This window comes from Anomaloglossus baeobatrachus, chromosome 1, assembly GCF_048569485.1.
Source record: "Anomaloglossus baeobatrachus isolate aAnoBae1 chromosome 1, aAnoBae1.hap1, whole genome shotgun sequence".
Classification (NCBI taxonomy): domain Eukaryota; kingdom Metazoa; phylum Chordata; class Amphibia; order Anura; family Aromobatidae; genus Anomaloglossus; species Anomaloglossus baeobatrachus.
This window is the reverse complement of record NC_134353.1, coordinates 484,149,732-484,166,242: the sequence shown is the minus strand read 5'-3', so window position 1 is coordinate 484,166,242 and position 16,511 is coordinate 484,149,732. Positions and strand designations below refer to the sequence as shown.

At 50.3% G+C, this 16,511-nt stretch overlaps 1 protein-coding gene across 1 annotated transcript in view; it reads left to right on the top strand.

Moving 5' to 3' along the window:
- NR2C2AP (nuclear receptor 2C2 associated protein) overlaps positions 1 to 16,511 on the top strand; it is a 32,772-nt gene extending 16,261 nt beyond the window's left edge. Inside the window, exons 3-5 of the mRNA XM_075338428.1 lie at positions 911 to 1,016; positions 1,092 to 1,160; positions 15,683 to 16,511. Coding sequence (XP_075194543.1) covers positions 911 to 1,016; positions 1,092 to 1,160; positions 15,683 to 15,798 — 291 coding nt within the window. The 3' untranslated portion in view covers positions 15,799 to 16,511. The remainder of the gene's footprint in view (positions 1 to 910; positions 1,017 to 1,091; positions 1,161 to 15,682) is intronic.

The following is a 16,511-nucleotide window of genomic DNA, read 5'->3' as shown; positions in this document are numbered from 1 at the left end:
ACTGGGCACAAACATAGGGATTGAGAAGGGGTTGTCCAAGTAGTGACCAACCCCTTTAAGGGTTGATAACCATTCTGTGATTTTTGAATACCTTGAAGGGTCCTGTTTTTACAATGGAGGCATTTTGAAGTGTGTTATGACATATTGGCCTCTCACTTACTTCAGATTTGAAGTGGTCCCTAAAAAGATGGGTTTTATAAATTTACATAAGAAAAAAAGAAAAATTGCTATTAAACTTTCAATTCTTCTAACAATAAAATGTTTCAAAATGATGCTGACGTAGACGTGGTAAATATTATTTTTTTTTTTGTAATATGGCTGTTTTCAAGGTCTGGGCCACACTGGGCACTAGTGCGATGCTCGCATGACACTCGGCTCGCGCTGGCAGCACAGCAGGAGCGGAGTGTCATTGCAACTGAGGTCCGACTTTGCTAACGGACCTCAGCTGCGGAGGGGCAGGCCGGCACTGAGCAGGGGAGGGAGTGATTTATCTCCCTCTCTCCTCCATAGCTGGCTATTGCCATTCTCGCCTTGCACTTGCAGTACACCGGTGTACCGCGAGTGCAGTGCGTTGTGGTTTTTTTTTTTTTTTTTTTGTTTCCTCTCGCCCCATTCACTTAAATGGGTGCGAGAGAAAGAGTCCGGCAATACAGTCACGGCATACTGCGATTGTTTTCTCGGTCCAATTAGGGCTCATGTGTGCTGACACATAGGTTAGTTAATATTGGTCCGACTGGAATGTGATGTTCTATCGCACTCCTCTCGCACCGATTTTCTTGCCGTGTGGCTTAGGCCTAAGGGCATAAAAATGAATTGCAAATTTTTGTATCTAAACTTTCACCTGATTTCAGTTTTTTTTCTAACTAGCCAAGTCAGTGATATTTAGAGTTTGTGTACTTTCTTGCCCAAGGGATCATCTCAATGGATTACATTGGAGTTCCCACACAAAGTATGCATATCAGAAATCCACATCCAGTTCCAGGGTGGGTTTTCAAGCAGGAGTTGTGTACTACAAGGTAATTACTTCCATTACATAGATACTTTTTCTAAGAGTTATTACTTCAAGCTAAAAATCTTCTTTTCATTTGCAGGATGCCTTAAAGAAGGAGAACTAGTGAAAATTGCAGAATTTTACCCAGAAGATAACAATGCCCTTCAGATATCCTTTGCAGGATGGTAATCATTACACTAAAGGCCCCGTCACACACAGATAAATCTTTGGCAGATCTGTGGTTGCAGTGAAATCATGCACATATTGTTCCATTTGTATACAGCCACAAACCTGGCACTGATTGTCCACAATTTCACTGCAACCACAGATCTGCCGCACATTTATCTGTGTGTGACAGGGCCTTGAGAGACTTAAAGGGAACCTGTCAGGTCCAATATGCATAGAACCACGAGCAGTTGTGACTGCATATTGCAAATCTCTGCCTAACCGCCCGTGTATACAGTAGCATAGATAAAGGGATCTTTATAAAAAGTATTTCTTAAGATCTTTTCTCTTATGCTAATGAGCGAGGGCACTAGTCATTAGGGCGTTACTTCCCCCAACTAGTCCGTCCTCTTAGCATGTTAGTACACCCACAGGGGCGTGCTAACATGCTATTCAATGTAGCGTCATTAGCGGTGACGCGTGTACCTGTGTTTGATGTGACCGCACTTCTGAATGCCCCGGCACTTCCACTCACAAAAAGAATTCCAGCAGAATCCAAATGCCCTCCTTTTCTTTGTTGCTCCATTGGGAGACCCAGACAATTGGGTGTATAGCTACTGCCTCCGGAGGCCACACAAAGTATTACACTTTAAAAAGTGTAACCCCTCCCCTCTGCCTATACACCCTCCCGTGCATCACGGGCCCATCAGTTTTTATGCTTTGTGTTGAAGGAGGCACACATGCACTCATGCTCCCATTTTAGTCAGCAGCAGCTGCTGATTGTATCGGATGGAAGAAAAGAGGGCCCCTAACAGGGCTCCCGGCATGCTCCCTTCTTACCCCACTGAGTCGGCGGTGTTGTTAAGGTTGAGGTACCCATTGCGGGTACAAAGGCTGGAGCCACATGCCGTTTTCCTTCCCCATCCCTTAGGGGCTCTGGGAGAAGTGGGATCCTAACCGGTCATCCAGGCACTGGGACCGGGCTCCCTCCGCAGCCCCTGTGGGATTCTGATGGACAGGAGACTGAGTATCATCAGGGACAGGACCCTGCATCTACAGGTACTCTGTGTCCCCTTGGGGACGGTGCATGGAGCACTTTGGCCTCAGACGCTGCAGCGGCTGCGGCGTTGGTATGAGACCGGGACTACCGCGCCTGCTTGCCGGCCGCGGTTTTAACTTTAGCCCCCGGCTTTTGCGGCCTAGTGCCTTAAACTCCTGCCCCCGGGCCTGCCAGTCAGGGGTAAGGGCGGGACGGTCGGCGTGACGCCGACAGTGAGGGCTGGAGCACGCTTAGGTGTCCTCCTCCCCCCTCACTAATCACTCTGGGGCACCAGATTCCCGCACTTATTTAGTTACGCCCACGGCTCCCTCCTCCCCTGTGAACGCCGACAGCCATGTTTTAAGCACATTCTGCCGGTGGAGGACTTCTGGCTGCAGCTCTGGGAGACCCGAGGCAGGGAATCTGGTGGCCACACACCGCTTGAGCGGTCGGTAAGCCACACCGGTCACCCGGTGCTGGTCCCCCTTGGGTGCCGAACTGTGTATATATATATATATATATATATATAATTATATTTGTATACATTTTCTCGGTTCGGCTGTACTGTTAGCTTGTGGCTATATACCCTCAGTGATCACTCTCCTGGGAGACAACAGCATGTCGTTCACAAGGAGCAAGGGTGCCAAGACACAGGGTTATTTCTTCGGCGCTCCATTGGGAGACCCAGACGATTGGGTGTATAGCACTGCCTCCGGAGGCCACACAAAGCATTACACTAAAAAGTGTAAGGCCCCTCCCCTTCTGGCTATACACCCCCAGTGGGATCACTGGCTCACCAGTTTTCTGCTTTGTGCGAAGGAGGTCAGACATCCACGCATAGCTCCACTGTTTAGTCAGCAGCAGCTGCTGACTATGTCGGATGGAAGAAAAGAGGGCCCATACTAGGGCCCCCAGCATGCTCCCTTCTCACCCCACTTTATGTCGGCGGTGTTTGTTAAGGTTGAGGTACCCATTGCGGGTACGGAGGCTGGAGCCCACATGCTGTTTTTCCTTCCCCATCCCCCTGAGGGGCTCTGAGGAAGTGGGATCTTACAGGTCTCCAGGCACTGAGACCGGGCTCCATCCACAGACCCAGAGAACCTGCTGGATATGGAGCTGAGTATCGTCAGGGACAGGGCCCTGCTACATTAAGGTACTCTGTGTCCCCGTACACATCGCGCACACACACACCAGCATTGCTGGGAGTGCTAGTGCGCCGGGGACAACAGCGCGGAGCGCTTGTGCTATTATTCACGGCAGCTTTGCTGTGTGAATTTATGTATTGGGAACTGCCGCGCCGGGCCGCTGCTGGGTGTTTTTACACTGTGGCGCGGCTGGGACTTGTGGTGCGCCGGGGACTCCGCGCTGGCCGTGCACATAGGACGGCCGCGCTTATTACTCGAGTCCCCGGCTTTGCGGCCTAGTTTCCGTTTCGTTCCCGCCCCCAGCCCTGCCAGTCAGGGGAGAGGCGGGACGCTGTACAGACAGTCAGCGCCGAGGGCTGGAGTCTGCTTTGCATTCTCCAGCCCCCTTCACTGGACACAGTGGGACGCCGGTTTCCCGCTCTTGCCTTGGGCACGCCCACGGCCCGCCCCTCGTCACACGAGCTGGAGAAGGACGCCGGCAGCCATTCCTGCAGTCCGAGCTGGAGAACGGAGACAAGCTCTGGGCAACCAGTCACAGGACTCTGGCGACCACACACCCGCCTATAGGCGGGCGGTAAGCAGCACCTGAAGTGCTGACCCCACTATATACCGTTGTGTCCATTTGTATTTTAGCTTTCACTGCACTGTAGGTCGCTATTTTTGGCTATATGCCCTCTTAGATGGCGAGACAACAACAGCAAAAAAGCAAGGGTGCTAAGGCACAGGCTTTTTATGCTGCTTGTATTGCATGTGCTGAAGTGTTCATTTGTACTTATGCTTGTATGCTATACATTGCACTGTACGGTCGCTATTCTTGGCTATATTCTCCTAGAATAGCTAGACTACAGCAGCGAAAAAGCTAAGGTGCTAAGGCACAGGCTTTCTATACTGCTTGTATTGCATGTGCTGAAGTGTTTATTTGTACTTATGCTTGTATGCTATACCTTGCACTGTACGGTCGCTACTCTTGGAGATATTCTCCTGGATGGCTAGTCTACAGCAGCAAAAAAGCAAGGGTGCCAAGGCACAGGCTTTCTAAGCTGCTCATATTGCATGTGCTAAAGGGCTCATTTGTACTTTATGCTTGTATGCTATACATTGCACTGTACGGTCGCTATTCTCGGCTATATGCTCCTAGATGGCTAGACTACAGCAGCAAAAAAGCAACACAGGCTTCTATGCTGCTTTTACTGCATGTGATACTGTTCCACCGGCAAGTTCCACTGACCCCCGTTGTGTGCAATGCTCCTCTGTAGCACTTGGTCAGCCGGGGTCTCTCCTAGAGGTGGCCAAAGGAACCACCTGTGAATCCTGTCCATGGACGGGGACGGTGTTGCAGTTTCGGCTGATAGATTGTCATGGGATAGTGACTTGCAGTCCAGACAGGCCATGGGCAATCTTGCCAGGGTGTAGGCTCTGACACGGACGACAGTCCCAGACAGCCTAAGCGAGCTCGCTGGGAGCGGCACTCGGCCTCGTCACTAGTCAGGGTCACAGCAGAGGACTCTCTGTATGATGAGGCAGACGTAGCTGATCAGGACTTTGATCCTGACACCGCTCTCAATCCGGATACACCGGATGGTGACGCCATGGGGAATGATCTTATAGCGTCCAGCAATGGCATGTTGGATATCTCTCCCCCAGCTCCTTCAGTGGAGGAGTCAGCTTCACAGCAGGAGAAATCCCATTTCAGTATCTCAAGCGTACATTGAGTACTTTTCTGGCCATGCTGACTTCAGTGAAGCAGTTCAGGATCACCACGCTTACCAGATAAGCGTTTCTCCAAATGTATTAAAGATACATGTTATCCCTTTCCCCCTGACGTGGTCAGGCGCTGGACCCAGGGTCCAAAGGTGGCTCCCCCAATCTCCAGGCTTGCGGCTAGATCCATAGTTGCAGTGGAGATGGGACTTCACTTAAAGATGCCATTGACAGACAGATGGACCTCTGGTTGAAATCTGTCTATGAAGCTATCGGCGTGTCGGTTGCTCCGGCATTCGCAGCCGTATGGGCACTCTAAGCTATGTCAGCTGGTCTTGCGCAGCTGGTCTTGAGCACAGGTACATCTGTGCCGCAGGTAGCGTCCTTATCCTCGCAATGTCTGCATTGCGACTTACCCTATTAATGCTGTCCGTGAGAGACAGTCGAGGTTTCGGTTCTTCCCGGGCTCGGGCAGGTCCAAATTGTCCTAGTCCAAAAGGGCTCAAAAGGCTCAGAGGGGCTCAGATTCCAGGCGGGCTCAATCACGCCCAAGGAAGGCAGCCAGAGGAATCGCTTCCAAGGCGGTCTCCTCATGACTTTAAGCTCTCTCTCTCCGCATCCGCGGTTGGTGGCAGACTCTCTCGCCTTGGCGACATTTAGCTGCCACAGGTCACAGACCGGTGGGTGAGAGACATTGTGTCTCACGTGTACAGGATAGAGTTCTGTTCTCGGCCTCCGGCTCGATTCTTCAGAACTTCCCCACCTACCCACCGAGCCGATGCTCCTCTGCAGGCAGAATGAGTGGTAATTCCTGTTCCTCTTCAGGAACAAGACACGGTTTTTCCTCCAATCTGATTGTGGGGGACCTAAAACTGCTCAACAAGCACGTGAAGGCCAGGCGGTTCCGGAGGGCATCCCTCCGCTCCGTCATTGCCTCAATGTCTCAAGGAGATTTCCTAGCATCAATAGACATCAGGATGCTTATCTCCACGTGCCGATTGCTCCAGAGCACCAACGTTTGCTACGTTTCGTTATTGAAGACGAGCATCTTCAGTTCGTAACCCTGCCCTTCGGTCTGGCGACAGCCCTACGGAGCTTCACCAAGTTCAGGGCAGCAGTGGGAGCAGTCCTGCACTCTCAGGGTCACTCGGTGATCCTTCCTTGGACGGTCGACTTGTGAAGGCACCCTCTCAAGAGGCATGCCAACACAGCCTGAGCGTAGCGCTGGAGGCTCTCCAGAGTTTCGGGTGGATCATCAACTTCTCAAGGTTAAATCTGACACCGACCCAATCGATGACATATATCTGGGCATGGAGTGTCACGCTCCCTCAGCGATAGTGAAGCTTCTGCTGGACAAACAGCGTTCACTACAGACGGGGGTGCAGTCTCTCCTTCACGGCCAGTCACACTCCTTAACACGCCTCATGCAGAGGCAGTCACTTTCGTGCAGTTTCATCTGCGTCCACTCCAATGTGGCATTCTTTGCCAATGGGATGGGAAGTCGACGTCCCTAGAAGGAACGTCCCCCTTCTCAGACGGTCAAGGACTCTCTTCAGAGGAGTCCATCCTTCAAATCAATGTGCTAGAAATCTGGGCAGTGTATCTTGCCCTGCAAGCCTTCCAGCCGTGGCTGGAAAGCACACACATCCGAATTCAGTCGGACAACTCCACAGCGGTGGCATACATCTTCCACCAAGGCGGAACACGCAGTCGGCAAGCCTCCCAGGAAGTCCGGCGGAGTCTGATGGGGGTGGAAGACAGAGCATCCACCATATCCGCAGTTCACATCCCGGGCGCAGATAACTGGGAAGCAGACTTCCTCAGTTGCCAGGGTATGGACGCAGGGGAAGGGTATCTTCACCCGGACGGTTTTCAGGAAATCTGTCAACGCTTGGGATGCTGAACGTCGACCTAATAGCGTCTCGGCACAACAACAAGGTTCCGATTTTCATGGCGCGGTATCAAGATCAAAGAGCTCTGGCGGCAGACGCCTTAGTTCAGGTTTGGTCGCAGTTCCAGCTACCTATGTGTTTCCCCCTCTGACACTGCTGCCCAGAGGGCTACGCAACATCAGGTCCGTTTGCCGCCGCGCCATCCTCATCGCCACAGACTGGCCGAGGAGGTCGTAGTCCCCGGATCTGTGGCATCTCACGGTCTACCAACCGTGGGCACTACCAGCCCGGCCGGACTTACTGTCCCAAGGGCCGTTTTTTCCATCTGAATTCTACGGCCCTGAACCTGACGGTATGGCCTTTGAGTCCTGAATCCTAGCGTCTTCAGGATTATCTCAGGACGTCATTGCCACCATGAGACAGACTAGAAAACCGACGTCTGCCAAGATCTACCACAGGATGTGGAGGATATTCTTCTCTTAGTGCTCTGCTCAGGGAGTGTCTCCCTGCCCATTTGCATTCCCTACTTTTCCTTCCTTCCTGCAATCTGGTTTGGAAAAAGGTTGTCACTCGGCTCCCTTAAAGGACAAGTCTCAGCGCTATCTGTATGCTTCAGAAGCGCCTAGCACCACTTCCTCAGGTACACACGTTCCTGCAGGAGGTTTGTCACATTGTCCCTCTGTACAAACGGCCGTTGGACCCATGGGATCTGAACAGGGTACTAATTGCTCTCCAGAAGCCGCCCTTCGAGCCTCTGAGAGATGTTTCACTCTCTCGACTTTCCCAGAAAGAGGCCTTTCTGGTAGTGGTCACGTCTCTTAGGAGAGTGTCCGAGCTAGCAGCGCTGTCATCCAAAAGCTTCCTTCCTGGTGTTTCACTAAGGCAAGGCAGTGCTGCGCCCGATTCCGGAGATCTCCCTACGGTGGTATCTCCTTACCTTCCTTTTGCCTCATCCTTTTCATCGATATGAAATGGATTTGCATTTGTTGGATCTGGTAGGAGCACTCAGAATCTACATTTCCCGCACGGCGCCTCTGCGCCGCTCGGATGCACTCTCTGTGCTTGTCGCTAATCAGCGTAAAGAGTCGCAGGCTTCCAAATCCACCCTGGCTCGATGGATCAAGGAACCAATTCTTGAAGCCTACTGTTCTGCTGGGCTTCCGGTTCCATCAGGGCTGTAAGCCCATTCTACCAGAGCCGTGGGTGCGCCCTAGGCATTACGGCACCAGGCTACGGCTCAGCAGGTGTGCCAGGTAGCTACCTGGTCGAGTCTGCACACTTTCACCAAACATTATCAGGTGCATACCTATGCTTCGGCGGACGCCAGCCTAGGTAGAAGGGTCCTGCAGGCGGCAGTTGCCTCCCCGTAGGGGAGGGCTGTCTTTGCAGCTCTAACATGAGGTATTTCTTTACCCACCCAGGGACAGCTTTTGGACGTCCCAATCGTCTGGGTCTCCCAATGGAGCGCCGAAGAAGAAGGGAATTTTGTTACTTACCGTAAATTCCTTTTCTTCTAGCTCCTATTGGGAGACCCAGCACCCGCCCTGTTGTCCTTCGGGATTTTTGGTTGTTTTTCGGGTACACATGTTGTTCATGTTGAACGGTTTTCAGTTCTCCGACGTTACTTCGGAGTGAATTTGTTTAAACCAGTTATTGGCTTTCCTCCTTCTTGCTTTTGCACTAAAACTGGTGAGCCAGTGATCCCACTGGGGGTGTATAGCCAGAAGGGGAGGGGCCTTACACTTTTTAGTGTAATGCTTTGTGTGGCCTCCGGAGGCAGTGCTATACACCCAATCGTCTGGGTCTCCCAATAGGAGCTAGAAGAAAAGGAATTTACGGTAAGTAACAAAATTCCCTTCTTTGCAACCTGTACCTCTTGTGCGGCTATGCTACCTGCAGGTTCCACCTACCCTCACTGTGAGCAATGCTCGGCCCCTGTGGCACTCGCTCAGCCGGAGCCTGGGGCACTGGTGGGACCCTCGGCCCATGTAGAACCGCCGGCTTCCTCTGCCCAGGTGACAGGGACAGAGTTTGCAGTTTTAGCTGAGAAACTCTCTGAGTCACTTTCACAATCCATGGCTCAGTCTATGGACAAATGGTCTGCTAAGATACTAGAGGCTTTGCAGTCCAGACCGGTCCTTACACAGGCCACGGGCACTGCGGGATCGCCCCCAGGCCCCTCTCGGTCTGCGACGAAGCGTGCTCCTGGGGTGGCCTCTAGTTATTACGTGGAGGACTCCGGCACGGACCGCAGTCCCAGACCGGCTAAGCGGGCTCGCTTAGAATCTTCCCCGACTTCATCACGCTGTTCGGGGTCTCAGCTTGAGGACTCTCTGGAGGATGAGGCGGAGGTCGCAGCCCAGGACTCTGACCCTGACGTTGCTCTCAATCTTGATACACCTGAAGGGGACGCCATAGTAAATGACCTTATAGCGTCCATCAACCAGGTGCTAGATCTTTCCCCTCCAACTCCACTTGTAGAGGAGTCGGCTTCACAGCAGGAGAAGCACCAGTTTAGGTTTCCCAAACGTACTCGGAGTGCTTTCTTCGATCACTCTAACTTCAGAGATGCTGTCCAGAAGCACAGGGCTTTTCCGGACAAGCGCTTTACTAAACGCCTTAATGACACACGTTACCCCTTCCCCTCTGACGTAGTTAAGGGTTGGGCTCAATGTCCCAAGGTGGATCCTCCAGTCTCTAGACTGGCGGCTAGATCCGTAGTAGCAGTGGCTGACGGTTCATCGCTCAAGGATGCCACGGACAGGCAGATAGAGCTCCTAATGAAATCCATCTATGAAGCCATAGGCGCGTCCTTTGCCCCAGCCTTTGCAGCGGTGTGGGCACTCCAGGCTATCTCAGCTTGTCTGTCTGAGATTAATGCGGTCACCCGTACCTCTGCTCTGCAAGTAGCGTCTTTGACTTCTCAGGCGTCGGTGTTTTCCTCCTACGCCATGAATGCTGTCCTGGACTCGGCTAGCCGTACAGCGGTAGCATCCGCCAATTCGGTGGCAGTCCGCAGGGCCATGTGGCTACGCGAATGGAAGGCAGACTCTGCTTCCAAGAAGTTCTTGACCGGTTTGCCTTTTTCTGGCGACCGATTGTTTGGCGAGCAATTGGATGAAATTATTAAGCAATCCAAGGGAAAGGACTCGTCCTTGCCCCAGCCCAAACCAAAGAGACCTCAGCAACGAAAAATTCAAGCGAGGTTTCGGTCCTTTCGGCCCTCAGCCAGATCTCAATCCTCCTCATCCAACAGGCCACAGAAGAGCCAGAGGAACTCTTCTGCATGGCGGTCTAAGTCACGTCCTCCAAAGACCGCCGGAGGCACCGTCTCCAAGGCGGCCTCCTCATGACTTTCGGCCTCCCCAAACCGCATCCTCGGTCGGTGGCAGGCTCTCCCGCTTTTGCGATGCCTGGGGGCCACATGTCCAAGACCGATGGGTGAGAGACGTTCTGTCTCACGGTTACAGGATAGAGTTCAGCTCTCGTCCTCCGACTCGTTTTTTCAGAACATCTCCGCCCCCCCGAGCGAGCCGTTGCACTTTTTCAGGCGGTGGACACTCTGAAGACAGAAGGAGTTGTGATCCCCGTTCCCTTTCAGGAACGTGGTCGCGGTTTTTACTCCAACCTGTTCGTGGTGCCAAAAAAGGACGGTTCATTCCGTCCCGTTTTGGACCTCAAATTGCTCAACAGACATGTGAGAACCAGGCGGTTTCGCATGGAATCCCTCCGCTCTGTCATCGCTTCGATGTCCCAAGGAGACTTCCTTGCATCAATCGACATCAGGGATGCCTATCTCCATGTGCCGATCGCACCAGAGCATCAACGCTTCCTGCGTTTCGCCATGGGGGACGAACACCTTCAGTTTGTGGCACTGTCTTTCGGCCTGGCGACAGCCCCACGGGTCTTCACCAAGGTCATGGCAGCCGTTGTGGCAGTCCTACACTCTCAGGGCCACTCGGTGATCCCGTACATAGACGATCTCCTAGTCAAGGCACCCTCCAGGGTGGCATGTCAACACAGTCTGACCGTTGCTCTGGAGACTCTCCAGAGGTTCGGGTGGATCATCAATTTCCCAAAGTCAAAATTGACTCCGACCCAATCACTGACGTACCTCGGGATGGAGTTTCATACTCTCTCAGCGATAGTCAAGCTTCCGCTGGACAAACAGCGTTCGCTACAAACAGGGGTGCAATCTCTCCTTCGGGCCCAGTCACACCCCTTGAGGCGCCTCATGCACTTCCTGGGGAAGATGGTGGCAGCAATGGAGGCAGTCCCCTTTGCGCAGTTTCATCTGCGTCCACTCCAATAGGACATTCTCCGCAAATGGGACAGGAGGTCGACGTCCCTGGACAGGAACGTCTCTCTTTCCCTGGCAGCCAAAACCTCTCTTCAGTGGTGGCTCCTTCCCACTTCTCTGTCGAAGGGAAAATCCTTCCTGCCCCCATTCTGGGCTGTGGTCACGACGGACGCGAGTCTGTCAGGGTGGGGAGCGGTTTTTCTCCACCACAAGGCTCAGGGAACCTGGACTCCGACAGAGTCCTCCCTTCAGATCAATGTTCTGGAGATAAGGGCAGTGTATCTAGCCCTAAAAGCGTTCCATCGGTGGCTGGAGGGCAGGCAGATCCGCATACAGTCGGACAACGCCACGGTGGTCGCGTACATCAACCACCAGGGCGGCACTCGCAGTCGTCAAGCCTTCCAAGAAGTTCGGCGGATTCTGCTGTGGGCGGAGGCCACAGCCTCCACCATCTCCGCGGTTCACATCCCGGGCGTAGAAAACTGGGAAGCAGACTTTCTCAGTCGCCAGGGCATGGACGCAGGGGAATGGTCTCTTCACCCGGACGTGTTTCAAGAGATCTGTTGCCGCTGGGGAACGCCGGACGACGATCTCATGGCGTCTCGGCACAACAACAAGGTCCCGGCATTCATGGCACGGTCTCAGGATCACAGAGCTCTGGCGGCGGACGCCTTAGTTCAGGATTGGTCGCAGTTTCGACTGCCTTATGTCTTTCCTCCTCTGGCAATGCTGCCCAGAGTGTTGCGCAAGATCAGGTCCGACTGCCGCCGCGCCATCCTCGTCGCTCCAGACTGGCCGAGGAGGTCGTGGTACCCGGACCTGTGGCACCTCACGGTGGGTCAACCGTGGGCGCTCCCAGACCGACCAGACTTGCTGTCCCAAGGGCCATTTTTCCATCTGAATTCTGCGGCCCTCAACCTGACTGTGTGGCCATTGAGTCCTGGCTCCTAGCGTCCTCAGGGTTATCTCAAGAGGTCATTGCCACTATGAGACAGGCCAGGAAACCAACGTCCGCCAAGATCTATCACAGGACTTGGAGGATCTTCTTAGCCTGGTGCTCTGATAAGGGTTTTACCCCCTGGCCGTTTGCCTTACCCACTTTTCTTTCCTTCCTTCAATCCGGAATGGACAAGGGTTTGTCTCTCGGCTCTCTTAAGGGACAGGTATCGGCGCTTTCCGTGTTTTTTCAAAAGCGTCTAGCTAGGCTTCCGCAGGTCCGCACGTTCCTGCAGGGAGTTTGCCGCATAGTCCCACCTTACAAGCGGCCACTGGAACCCTGGGATCTCAACGGGGTTCTACGGGCTCTTCTGAAGCCACCTTTTGAGCCGCTGCGGGATGTCTCTCTATCACGTCTTTCGCAGAAGGTGGCATTTCTAGTGGCAGTTACATCACTCCGAAGAGTGTCAGAGCTTGCAGCGCTGTCATGCAAAGCCCCCTTCCTGGTATTTCACCAGGATAAGGTGGTTCTACGTCCGGTCCCGGACTTTCTTCCTAAGGTGGTGTCCCCTTTTCATCTCAATCAGGATATCTCCTTACCTTCATTTTGCCCTCATCCAATTCACCAATGTGAAAAGGATTTGCATTTGTTAGATCTAGTGAGAGCACTCCGGATCTACGTGTCTCGCACGGCGCCACTGCGCCGTTCTGATGCACTCTTTGTCCTCGTCACTGGCCAGCGTAAGGGGTCGCAGGCTTCCAAGTCAACCCTGGCTCGGTGGATCAAGGAACCGATTTTTGAAGCCTACCATTCCTCTGGGCTTCTGATTCCTTCAGGGCTGAAAGCCCATTCTACCAGAGCCGTAGGGGCGTCTTGGGCATTGAGGCACCGGGCTACGGCTCAGCAGGTGTGTCAGGCGGCTACCTGGTCTAGTCTGCACACTTTCACGAAACACTATCAGGTGCATACCTATGCTTCGGCGGATGCCAGTCTAGGTAGGCGAGTCCTTCAGGCGGCGGTTGCCCACCTGTAGGAGGGGGCCGTTGTCGGCTCTTTTTATCGGGGTATTCCTTTACCCACCCAGGGACTGCTTTTGGACGTTCCAATTGTCTGGGTCTCCCAATGGAGCGACGAAGAAGGGAATTTTGTTTACTTACCGTAAATTCCTTTTCTTCTAGCTCCTATTGGGAGACACAGCACCCGCCCCTGTTCCCTTCGGGCTGTTGTTCTTTTGTGTACACATGTTGTTCATGTTGAATTGTTCTTTTGGTTCATGGTTTCAGTTCTCCGAACATCCTTCGGATTGAATTTACCTTAGACCAATTTATATAGTTTCCTCCTTCCTGCTTTGGCACCAAAACTGATGGGCCCGTGATGCACGGGAGGGTGTATAGGCAGAGGGGAGGGTTACACTTTTTAAAGTGTAATACTTTGTGTGGCCTCCGGAGGCAGTAGCTATACACCCAATTGTCTGGGTCTCCCAATAGGAGCTAGAAGAAAAGGAATTTACGGTAAGTAAACAAAATTCCCTTCTTTCTGAGCACTTCAATGTACCTAAACCACAGTTAACGTCCACATGTTTGACATAGTAGTGAGGAGAGCCCATTATGGGTTTGTGTCTCCAGAAGCACAAGATAGGCATTACAATGTACTGAGCATTACAAGGGCTACTTTGCAATTTTTAATTTTGTAACATTCTCTACTTTTTACTTTATGGGTGTTTTTCAGAAACTAAATCGCCACTACATGAACTCCAAGAGGGGTGTAGTTTCCAAACTTTGGTCACATTAGGGGGTTTCTGCTATTCTGGCACTTAAGGACTCTGCAAAAGGAGTCCACAAACTATATTAGGAATAGTGCCCCAAAAGTTAAATGGCACTCCTTCACTCCAGAGCCTTGCCATGGTGCCAAACCGTACTATACAGTCACATGTGGGGTATTGCCACGTTCAGGAGAAATTGGGTAACATATTAAGGGGCCTTTTTTACTTTTTCCCCTTATGAAAAGGAGAAATCTGGGGTTAAAACATTTTAGTGGTAAAAATATAATTATTAGTATTATAATTTGGGACACACCTGTAGTGTCAATATGCTGTCTGCAATCCCTACATGAATTCATTGAGGGGTGTAGTTTGTAAAATGTTGTCACTTGTGGGTTTTTGCTTTTCTGGCACCTCAGGGCCTCTGCACATGGCACCGGCAAACCATTCTAATTAAATCATTAAATCTGAACTCCTTCCCTTCTTGACTTTGTAGTGTACCTCAAAAGTAGTTTTTGATCACATATGGGGTATTGGCAAACTCAATAGAAATTAAACAGCAAATTGTACAGTCCATTTTGTCCTGTTGCCCTAGTGAAAATAAAAAATGTGGTTATAGCAACAGTTTTGTAGTAAAAATGTATTTTTTCATCTTCACGGCTCAACATTATAAAATTCCGTGAAACACCTGGGAGTTCAAGGTGCTCACCAAACATCTAAATTGCTTGAGGGGGTTTAGTTTCCAAAATGGGGTCACTTGTAGGGGTTTTCCACTGTTGAGGCACCTCAGGGGCTTTATGAATGCCATATGGCAGCCAATTTTGCGTTTGAAAAGTTAAATGGCACTCTTTCCCTTCTGAGTCCTGTGTGCCCAAACAGTAGATTTCCACCACATCTGGGGTATTGGTGTACTCAGGGGAAATTGCATAACAAATTTTGCATTGCATTTTCCTTTGTAATCCTTTGTAAAATGCAAAATTTGGAGCTAAAGTAACAATTTTGTAGGAAAAAGTAAATTTTTCATTTTTTTTTCCTTCCACATTGCTTTAGTTCCTGTGAAGCACGTTAAGGGTTAATAAACTTCGTGGGTGTGATTTTTGAGCAGTGTGAGGGGTGCAGTTTTTAGAATTCACTTTGGGGAATTTTCTGTCACATAGGCCTCTCAAAGTCATTTAAAATGTGATGTGGTCCCTTAAAAATGGTTTTGTAAATTTTGCTAGAAAAGTGAGAAATTTCTGATAAATTTTGAACCCTTCTAAAGGCCCTGTCACACACAGAGATAAATCTGCGGCAGATCTGTGGTTGCAGTGAAATTGTGGACAATCAGTGGCAGGTTTGTGGCTGTGTACAAATGGAACAATATGTCCATGATTTCACTGCAACCACAGATCTGCCAAAGATTTATCTGTATGTGACAAGGCCTTAACACACACAAAAACATGGTTCAAAAATTGCGCTGATGTAAAGTAGATATGTGGGAAATATAATTTTGTGTAACAACTCAGATTTATGGGCATAGAAATTCAAAGTGTGAAATTTTCATGAAACTTAATTTTTGCATTTGTAAAAGTATGTTATCATCCTAAATTTACCACTATAGGTACGTGTCCACGATCAGAAATAGCGGCGTTTTGGACGCAGTGTGTTTTCCCGGAGTCTAAAACACTGTGAAAACATGCCCTTAGATAGCTTTCTGCTTACATTGTCCTCTTGCAATATACGGTATATTCTTCCTTGACTTTTGAGCTGCACAGATTTGACTTTCCAGAGCAATATGTTGAGAAGCTCCATCTCTGTTTCCCAAACAGTACAGATTTCTTTGGGAGGATTGTAGTCTACCATCTTGATGTATTGGGCCACAAGAACTGAAACTGCTCTACATCAATCCAATAGGAGCAGACACATGGAATGAAATTTGGTTTCCTTCTCCGGAGTCGATCTTCTGTGCCTTGTTTGTCTGAATCATCAAGAACACTATTAACTGTTATAAATGTGGCACAGAAGCTCCTAATCATAAAGACAGTTTCTAGTGTCTTCTGTGTTGTACATGGACCTTTCTACTGAACGTTTCCAAAGCAAATGAAGACCTATGTACATTCAAAAATCAACTTGCGTTACCCACCAACTTATCCTGTAATTTACGGTGATAAAATCTGCAATGCATTTCATTTTGATAGCAAGGCAACAATATTATTTTATTATAAAAAATGTACCAAAAAATGTAAAACATTTATATTAAAATGGCCAAAAAGCTTTGTTGGAGTTTTTATGTTTGCAGGGGACTCAGTGCTGGCATTCACACCAGTGCTAAAGATCAGGATGGTTTTGAGTGGCAGCCACATCTAATAACGTCACTGAATCTCAACTATTGTGCATTAGAAGGCCTGGATATGTTTGACACCATAAAGAGCTTTTTGAATCTCATTCCTTAATAGGTTGCACTTTTCATGAAAAAAAAAAAACAATGCATTATTGTCAAAAGTGGAAGCATTCATCTAGCATTTCCCTTGTGTGATCCCATCCTTGTTCAATAAAATAAACATTTTCATATATGAAAAAGTAAATTAAAATCATTGAAAAAA